This window comes from Physeter macrocephalus, chromosome 10 (assembly GCF_002837175.3).
Source record: "Physeter macrocephalus isolate SW-GA chromosome 10, ASM283717v5, whole genome shotgun sequence".
NCBI lineage: Eukaryota > Metazoa > Chordata > Mammalia > Artiodactyla > Physeteridae > Physeter > Physeter macrocephalus.
This window is the reverse complement of record NC_041223.1, coordinates 72,235,865-72,245,627: the sequence shown is the minus strand read 5'-3', so window position 1 is coordinate 72,245,627 and position 9,763 is coordinate 72,235,865. Positions and strand designations below refer to the sequence as shown.

Below are 9,763 nucleotides of genomic sequence, written 5' to 3'. Positions count from 1 at the left end.
GCCCTCCGCACTCCTGTGGCTGCGCTCTCCTCGTGGCTCCGAAGCTTCCCCTCCGCCACCTGCAGTCTCCTCCCACGAAGGGGCTTCTAGTGTGTGGAAACCTTTCCTCCACGGCTCCCTCCCACTGGTGCAGGTCCCATCCCTATTCTTTTGTCTCTGTTTATTCTTTTTTCTTTTGCCCTACCCAGGTACATGGGGAGTTTCTTGCCTTTTGTGAGGTCTGAGGTCGTCTGCCAGCGTTCGGTGGGTGTTCTATAGGAGAAGTTCCATGTGTAGCTGTATTTCTGATGTATCTGTGGGGAGGAAGGTGATCTCCGCGTCTTTCTCTTCCGCCATCTTGCCTCGATCTCCCATTAAACATCTTATACCAATATACAGAATAGCTTTAGTGAAATGTTTTCAACTAATTAAATTCACTATTGAAATAAGGTGGAAAGAAATAAGGGAAAATTGTAGACATACGCTGACAAATAAGAAGCATTTCATTGAAAGACAGAGTTGGAAAGGATGGCTATATGTGATGAACTCGGTCTCCGGTTGAGGAGGTGGGCTTGAAAAATAATAGAATATTGCAGAGTAGAGTGTTGCTATAGGAACAGTTACCTAAAGATCTAATCAGTGTCTTGCTGAGTGAAAGGATTTTCTCTTTAGTATGAAATATTTCAGCAAGTGCTAAAAATAGTTCTTTTTAAAAGCCCCACAATTTCTCTGTCCCCAAATCTGCTAGTTCCTAAGATTTTTAAAACAAATTATTAAAAGCAATCAGAACAATGTAATGGGCATGTTGCTAAATTTTGATAAGTGTGATGAGGTTAAAACTATGTTTATTACATCATTTATTTAGTTAGAAGGATCAAATGTGTCATGGTTGGCTTCCCCCAAAGCAGAGCCTAAGAAAAGGACCTGGGGGAGAGGTAGTTTTCTTGGAAGGTGATTCAGCAAGCAGGTGGGAGAGAGCTGTCAGTGGGAGGCAGGGAAGAATTGCCCTTCTGAAAGATGGAGCCTAGGGCATTTATCCACTAGTTCTGTCCCCCATCGGTTGACGGTTGCCTCCTGAATGTGTTTGCTTCTCAGCTGCACTAGAAAGAGGGCCAAGTGACCTCTGGCAACCTGGGAGAAGGTCCTTGGCAGAATGTGGAAAGATGAGAAGTTCAGGCTTGAAGCAGGATGCTGGCAGTAGTTGAGTCTAAGCCCATACAGAGGTCATGTGACACAAGTAACAGTGATGTCTGCTATATCTAATTCCAGGACAATAGTTCCCTGACCTCCCCCTACACCCAAGTCTCTTTTCTTATGGCATATTACTTTAACTTCTAGCACAATGACAGTGAGTTTTTGTTTGTTTGTTTGAAAGCCACCATTTTAATGAGAACTTCTTCACCTGTCCTAGACTCCCTCCCCTCAGAAGACTCTCTTCCTGTTGAGAGTCAGTATTTTATATACCCAAACCAACTTCCAAACTCCAGACGTAGCTGTTTTCCACCTTCTCCAGCTCTTCAGAGTTCCAACTCGACATGAGAGAGCACTGTGTGGAGGGAGGGTAAAGACTTGATAGGAAAAAAGTGACAGTGACATGCCCGATGGTTCATTTCTGGGTCTCTTCCCAGGCCAATTCAAATCCTCCAAAACAAGGTCAAGTAACCCAAGAGGCTTGCATTTCCGTCACAAACTGTTCAGAAAGTGTGCTCAGATCTCCGACTCAGACCAGGTGTCCTCCCCACATGGGCAAGGCCTGGTGGGGAGGCCACTCCAGCCTTTTCCAATAGCAATAAATAACCCCGCGGTCTGAGCAGCGCTGGAGGCTGGCCGGAAACCGCCCACTCCTACCGCTGGGAAGCCAGACCTGTCTCATAGCCCTCCGTTTTGGTCAAATGTGCGCTTATAATGCTCCACCTTCATCTCAGGATCGTCTTCAGGTGCATACACGTTCTGCAAGTAGCTGTTTCCTGCTGGATCATCCATAACAAAGTGAGTCTTCATGTTACCCTCAAGGATCTGGTCCAACTTCTGGCTAAACTCCTGCAGTTTCTCTGTCTGGCCAGGACTGGAACTGTCGCCCAGTGTGAAAGGGTTCTTGGTCACCAGTTCCCGGATGTCTTTCAGTATCCCCTCCAGTGTGGTGAACTTGCCCCCGAGGACAGCCATTCCCAGTTCAAATTCCAGCTCTGGGATTTCCATACTACATGTCTCGGACTTGAGCAGGTCTCTAGTCATATCTGAGGGATCAGTGATGTAGAAGGTAATTCTGGTGCCCAAGGGCTCTACTGCTCCTCCACATTTCACCTCATTGGTCCGATGGCTACAGTTCTTGCAGTCGGTAGCCATGATGATAACCTCCTTAGAGTGGGGAATTTGAACTAGCTTCATGTTGGTTTGGGCTGGAGCATTGCATTCTGGGCAGTTGGTGTTGAACTGGAGCACTTCGTTTCTGAGATCTTCCTCTTCTGTTTTCACTTCTGGTTCCTCTGCCTGGAGCCCCAGCATCTCTTCCTGCTGCAGAGTCCGATTATAGTGTGTGATCACCAGGGCATCATCTTTCTGGGGAGCATGTGGGTTTTCCACAAAGCTGTTCCCGGAGGGATCATCAATGATCAGGGTGAAAGGAGAGGCCACTTGCTTTAGCTCCTTCAGTTTGACAATGAACTCATCAATTCTTTCAGCCATGGCTTCTTCATTCGCCCTTCGTGTGGGCTGATCCTGCTCCAGGCCAGAGACAGCACGGCTGATCAATCCTTCAACAGTAGTCAGAGTTCCTTTCTGGCCTGAAGGCAGGAATTTCAAAATCCAGCTCTGGGATCCTTGTGGTGGCAGAGTCAGTCTTCACTACTTCTCTGTTCACGTCCTCCTGGGCCCTGACGGTCAAAGTATAGCGCACTCCCTGGTCCTGTATCCTGCCTGCCGACTGCATCTCCGTGGTGTTCCAGCCACACTGCTTGCAGGAAAAGGAGCTCACGATTGTTTCTCTAAAGAAGGGGACCTCGGTGAGCAGGAGGCGCGTCATGCCATTGCGGTAGCAGTTCACGCACAGCGACTCGATCGCAGTAGGCTGCTGCTCCTTGTCACCAGCGCTAATAGGCCGGCTAATAGCCCCGGCCCGGGCTGTCGGGCCTGGACGGACGAGGGCGCGGCAGCAGCCCCCGGGAGCCCGGGATCCACAGCCCCACTTGCCAGCATCACGACGTGCAGCTCAGGCCCCAACTTTGGTCTTCTGCCCCTCTCTCTTGGCCCCACCCCTCTTAGTGAGTTATTTAATCTCTCTCTGCGTTAGTTTCTTTGTCTCTAAAATTGGGATAAATAATATTATTTGCAAAAGAGTTGTGGTGGGGATTAAATGCATTAAAATCTGTGATGACCTTAACACAGTGTGCAGTCCATAGTAAGTGCTGGATAAATGTTAGCCATTATTACCATTAATAGTGGTGGAGTAGTAATACCACCACCACTACAATTGATGGTGAAGCCGATTGTTGCATCTAGTACCTCCACAATGTCAATAACTTCCGGGTTTCTGGAGTTTCCACTTCTAGTTCCCATGTCTTCTGGCACATTACAGATTACATGAGAAAGCATGTGTTTCGGAAACTATGACCCTTTGTACTACCCACTTTTCTAAGCTGTGTAAAAACCAAGTGAGGAAAAGCAGTAGGAAAATTAGAAAATAAATCCTAAGGGTGGATGAGCAGGTTTATTTCTTTATCTTCCTATGGATTAGCTCTGTTGTTGCTTTCCTTTTCAAAACTGTAACCCTCACAGCCAGCTGATGAATTCTTAGAGAGTCTTTAGAGACTCTAATGGAAAAACAGCGGCTGTGTTTTTGGTATGCTTAAGTGGAAAATCAGTACCTCCTGCTTAGGGAAATGAGAAACATTAAAAAGTGAGCTGTTGTGTTACATAGCAATCTCAATGATCAGCTATAAGTTTTCAGTTGAACACCCACGATGCTTTACAATGCCAGATATGCTAGTCATTTAGCAATTATGTTATACTCACAACCATTCCACGTAGAGCTCAGCTCTAAACAAAATGATCAAGGCAGAACAAAAGAAAGGCAAATTTGGGATTGGTGGCCCAACAGAATTAAAACACACCATTATTAGATGGCAGCACTGGTACCTGCTCTATATTTTACATTCCATAGAAAGAGAAGACTATTGAGATCCGTTTTCTCATTAATTCCTTAGGTGTTTTTGAATTCTTAGGTTTGCTGGGCATTGCTCTAGGAGTTTGGAATAAAATACTCAAAGTCTGTACTTGCATTGAGCTTATATTCTAGTGGAGGTGGCAGACATTAAAAAAAAAGACAAACAGTAAACAAACAAGATAATTACAGATAGCAACACTTGCTTTGAAGACAATAAAACAGTACAGTATGATAGGGTTGTATCATTTACGATGATTTTTGTTAAAAAAGGTATGTGTCAATTATAATTCAATTGAAAAAACTCCCCAAAACAAACAAAAAAAAACCCCCAAAGTGGCTTAAACAACATGGGAATTTATTGGTTCACTTAGCTGAAAATACAGAGGTAATAAGGGTTGGGGGTTAGTTGATCTAGAAGATTAGCAGTGTTAACACTGACCCAATTTTCTCACCCTTCTGTTCTGTAGTCCACAGAAGAGGCTTCACCTTAGGGCTGGGTAGGAGGATGTCTACTAGCAGGAATCATGTGTCAGGGTCCCATGTGTCTTTGTTCATATTCAGCAGGGCTTCTGCATTTTAGTAAAAGGTACTGAGATTCATTAACTTAAGGCTTTTGCCCATCACTCTATCAATTACTGAGGCTGGGAATAAAATCTTCTGATACTGTAAACCAATCAGGGTCCATCTCTGGAGCTGGAAGAGAGGGGCTGCATGGGAGTGGGTAGATACCTGGGAAAGGTCTATCTGCTATTATTAAGGAAAGAGGGAGGAATTGATGCTGGCTAAGTAACTAAAAATGTTCACTACAGAAGGCAACCAGGAACAAGAGATACTTTATATAAGGGAAGAGGTGAGTGGAGAAATGAATGATGAGAAGAAGCTAGGTATGCTAGTATCTGGGGAAAGAGTGCTTCAGGTGGAAGGAGCACAAAGTATAAAGACCCTGAGGTGGAAATGAATTGTTATATATTCTTAGAGCAGAAAGATGTAGTGGAGTGCAATGTCATAGAGGTGGAGCAGTGTGGTGATTTAGTACTTGTCTGTTTAGCTAAGCTGGAACTACATTTGCCAGAATTCCCTTCCCTATATAGTTACAGATTAGGGTTGGCCATAGCAACATTTGAAAAGCAGTATCCACGTTTATAGGCAGAGGGTTGGTGTACCATCTGGCACTGTTGCATTTCCCATATTCTTGTTGCTGATCTGCTGACTCACCTTAGCAGCATGTGGTGGCAGGCATGCTTGCAGCTCTTCCAGCTCCTTCCAGACTGCTCCCTAAGTGTCTCTGAATCCTGGACCACGTGTTTGTATGGTGAAGGTGCAAGCTTCTCCCGCAGATCACCCATATCATCCAAGTTGGAGGCCTGGAGGTAGTGAGAAACATAAGGGGGCTCCAAGTTCATACTTTCGGTGTCCAGCTTGTTCTTTCAAGTTCACATTAGTCCTTGCTCTCTTCCACCTATCTTTTCTTCCAGATTACCGGCCTTGCTAACATTGAGCGAGGTACCAGGTATGGAAGCAGCAACCTTATATAGACTGTTTGACCACCTTCTGCAATTGCTTAAGGTCAAACTTGTGTAATAGCTTTTGATCAAACCCTAACTCCACAGAATTTGGTACAGGAAGTGGTTCCAGAAAAATAGGACCCTAAGGAAGAGTTTCTGAATTGGTTCTCTGAATTAGTTCTTTATTCTCAGGAATTGTTTCTCTGATCTGATTAAATTTAGAGACATAATAATCCTGTTTCCAGTGGTAAAGGAGACACTGGTAGTTCATAGCGTGCAGAGGTAAACAGTTAATAATCTTACCACCTGTAGTTACCTGTAATCAAATGTCTGTAAAAGACCCATAGGGGATCAAGTATTTGCTTTCGTAAAACATTTTTTTTTTTTTTTTGGTACGCGGGCCTCTCACTGTTGTGGCCTCTCCCGTTGCGGAGCACAGGCTCCGGACGCGCAGGCTCAGCGGCCACAAAAGACCCTTAGGGGATCAAGTATTTGCTTTCGTAAAACATTTTTTTTTTTTTTTTTTGGTACGCGGGCCTCTCACTGTTGTGGCCTCTCCCGTTGCGGAGCACAGGCTCCGGACGCGCAGGCTCAGCGGCCACGGCTCACGGGCCTAGCTGCTCCGCGGCATGTGGGATCTTCCCGGACCGGGGCACGAACCCGCGTCCCCTGCATCGGTAGGCGGACTCCCAACCACCGCGCCACCAGGGAAGCCCTGCCGTAAAACATTATAATGAAAATTGGGAGTGAAATGGGATTGAGTGGTTGCTTATATATGCACTGGAATAGAGGTAGAAAGAAAATGATGAGTATAGGGCTTCAAATTTCCAGATAACTTCTATTACTGTTATAAAAAAAACCCACTTATCTCCTGTAGCTGTAGGACTGCGATTTCTGAAAACAAACACCCCCAAAGTCTAAGCTTGTATATGGCTAAATAGCAGGATAAATTGAATTCCCAATCTCTCAAGGTCTTTTGTGTCAATTTAGGGCTTTGATTGGGAAGGAATGGGACCCTGAAAATTGAGAGAAAGATATATGGGAAAATTCTCGTGAAGCTAGGGCTCTTTAACCACTAAATTATGCTGAGTTTCTCTCACCAGAGGCAGCCCTTCTTCTCCCTGAGAAGATATTTGCCTTGCTAGGGACTGATTATCTTCACCAAGCACTTCCCAAATACCTTTCAGTGCCATCCTCTGCCATAGCTATTCTCTACTTAGCAGAGTCAATATGAAATTAAATTATCTAAACTTATAATTAAATAAATTACATTAAAATAATGGTAACAAATACCCCAAACTCATCACTTTATAATTAGGTATATTACATTTTACTATTGTTTGTACTCTGGAGGTTGTTTATATATATGGTATCTGTAAGGTGGGAATACTATATATATATAATATATTATATATATTATATATATAAAATACATATATAATATATAAAATACATATATAATATATATATTGTTATTGAAGTGTACTTGATTTACAATGTGTTAGTTTCATGTGTACAGCAAAGTGATTCAGTTCATATATATATATTATTCTTTTTCAGATTTTTTCTGTTATAGGTTATTACAAGATATTGAATATAGTTCCCTGTGCTATACAGTAGGTTACTGTTGTTTATCTATTTTATCTACAGCAGTGTGTAGCTGTTAATCCCAAACTCCTAATTTATCCCTCCTCCTTTCCTTTTCCCTTTGGTTTGTTTTCTGTGTCTGTGAGTCTGTTTCTGTTTTGTAAATAAGTTCATTTGTATCATATTTTAGATGCCACATATAAGTGATATCATATGATGTTTGTCTTTCTCTGTCTGGCTTACTTCTCTTAGCATGATAATCTCTAACATGGTCCATCCATGTGCTGCAAATGGCATTATTTCATTCTTTTTTTTATGGCCGAGTAATGGAAATACAACATATTGATGTGCTACTATGTATTTCTTTTCAACTCTGCTTTCAGTGATATCACATTTGGTGCCATGAAATTGAGCATGGTGGGAATATTTATACAATGGAAACTGGCAAACAGTATGCGTCATGGTTTGTAATTCCTCAGAGAACTCGTTAACTAAACATTTATCAGCAAATCACTTCTTATATCTCAGTGTTTAAATTACAAGATATCAAACAGAGAGGGTGACTCAGCTAGAAAGATTAGGCAGAAACATAATTTTTCTACTGTCATTATTTATAATTTAAGTATGGTTAAAAGAGGTGTATTTGGGCCAGATTCACAAGAGGTGACTAGTGGTAGGCTTATACTGTGTTAACCTACCTGAGCTGGAGCTTGGAGCCTTGCCTTCCTTATATAATTCTGAATAGGGGAGACCCTTGCATGAGATTTGGAAGACGTAAGCAAAGCAGCAGTCACATCTGTGTTCAGAAGGTCCATGTGTAGGATCATGTTCTCCTGCAGCTCACACACATTGTCTCTGACCTGCTGGCTCACGGTGGTGTCATGGGACAGCAGCTGAGCTTGCAGGTACTCCAGCTGCTGCTGGGTCTCCTTCAGTTCCTCCTAAATGTAGGCCAGGTATGTGTGCAAAGCCATGATGAAGAGCATCAGCTTTTTCTGCAGGTCACTCACGTCATTGAAATTGAGACAAACACAAGTTCTAGTTCATTCTCATGGCTTCTAGACTATCCTTGAAGGTTTCAGCTCATTCTTGCCCTCCCTCACTTCACGTTCTTCCTTCCTTTCGCAGCATCAGATATAGGAACAACATCCTTACAGACTCTTTTACTAGCTCTCACATTGCCCAGTGAGTGTCAAACCTCTACGATAAATCTTATTCTGTATCACTCATAATGGATCTCTTCTTTGATTGAGCCCCAACTGATAGAGAGAAACAGTTCAAATTAGAATTAATAGGCTAAGGTAAGGAGTGTTGATTTTATTTTAAACGCATCAAGAGTCTTTGGGATAGTTTTAAGCAGCTTGCTCTAATGAGACTTAATCTAGGAGAGTCGTGGGTATAAGCCAGCTGAGCAGTTCTATTGTAATAGTCTAAGTGAGAAATGATGGTAACTTGGACTAGAAAGGTAGCAGTGTAGCTGGAAGTAAGTGGATGGATTCAGTATACTTTGGAGATGAGGCCAATATGACTAGCTAATGAATTGGATGTAGATAATGAGGGACAAAAAGAATCAAGACTCCTAGGTTTTTGACTTGAGTAACTAAGTGGAAGAGCCCTAAAAGACTAGAGGAAAACAGATCAGTAGTTCTGTTTTGCAGTTATTAAATTTGAGAATCATATTGGACATCTAAGCAGTCAATAATATATAATAACTGGATCTCAAGAGAGAGTTCAGTGCTGAGTATATGAACTTGGAAATTATCAGCACAGAGGTGATATATGAAACTCTGAAGTTTGATGGGATCATCCAGAAAGTGCATTATTCACTTATGACATAATAATTGAGTAAAGAATACTATCTTCTCATGTTTTTTTGGAAGTCCACCATGTACTCACCTTGGTACCTTGGTTATTATATAACACAATGCCCCACACATTATAATTCTTTGGCTCCCAAATGGGAATCAAATGATATAAGGTAATAAGAATGATAACTCTAATCGGAATAACTGTCATTAATATGAATTAACTTTACAAAAGGAAAAATATTGTGACACAATTAATGTTATTCACTATTCCTTGCCTTATCAGGACAGTGTAGGATATGACTTGCATGTTTAGAAGTATATCAGGTATCAAAATTATGAGTCAGAGACTATTAGGCGGGTTCTGGTTCTTGTCCTTGGAATAAAGACAATGTGAGCTTGTCTGAAAAGCTGCTTTAAAATATAAATTTTTTCCTTTTTAAAATCAGCTTATTCTCTTTTATTGTCTAGAGACACAACTAATTCAATTCATGTCTATGTTACTCTTGGATGAGTGGGAAAATTGCTCCTTTCAGTTCTGTACTAAGATTATGAAAATGTAACACCATCTGAAACCGGTCCCATAGCTTCTTGCATATAATTGTAGAGATAGGTTGGAGAAGTATGAAAGCAATTATTGGGGGCCAGAATCTGGACTTTCCATTTTGTCAGTGGCATGGTCACATGTCATCAATGAGATGCAATGCAGAAGCTTTGGAATCAGA

General features: G+C 42.3%; 1 protein-coding gene across 1 annotated transcript; it reads right to left on the bottom strand.

The window, feature by feature from the left end:
- Window positions 1–1,848: 1,848 nt before the first annotated feature.
- LOC102976498 (zinc finger protein ZPR1-like) lies at window positions 1,849–3,174 on the bottom strand. The gene is given in 3 exon segments (XM_055087394.1): window positions 1,849–2,763; window positions 2,765–3,081; window positions 3,084–3,174. Coding segments are annotated over 3 exon segments (1,323 nt in total).
- Window positions 3,175–9,763: the final 6,589 nt, after the last annotated feature.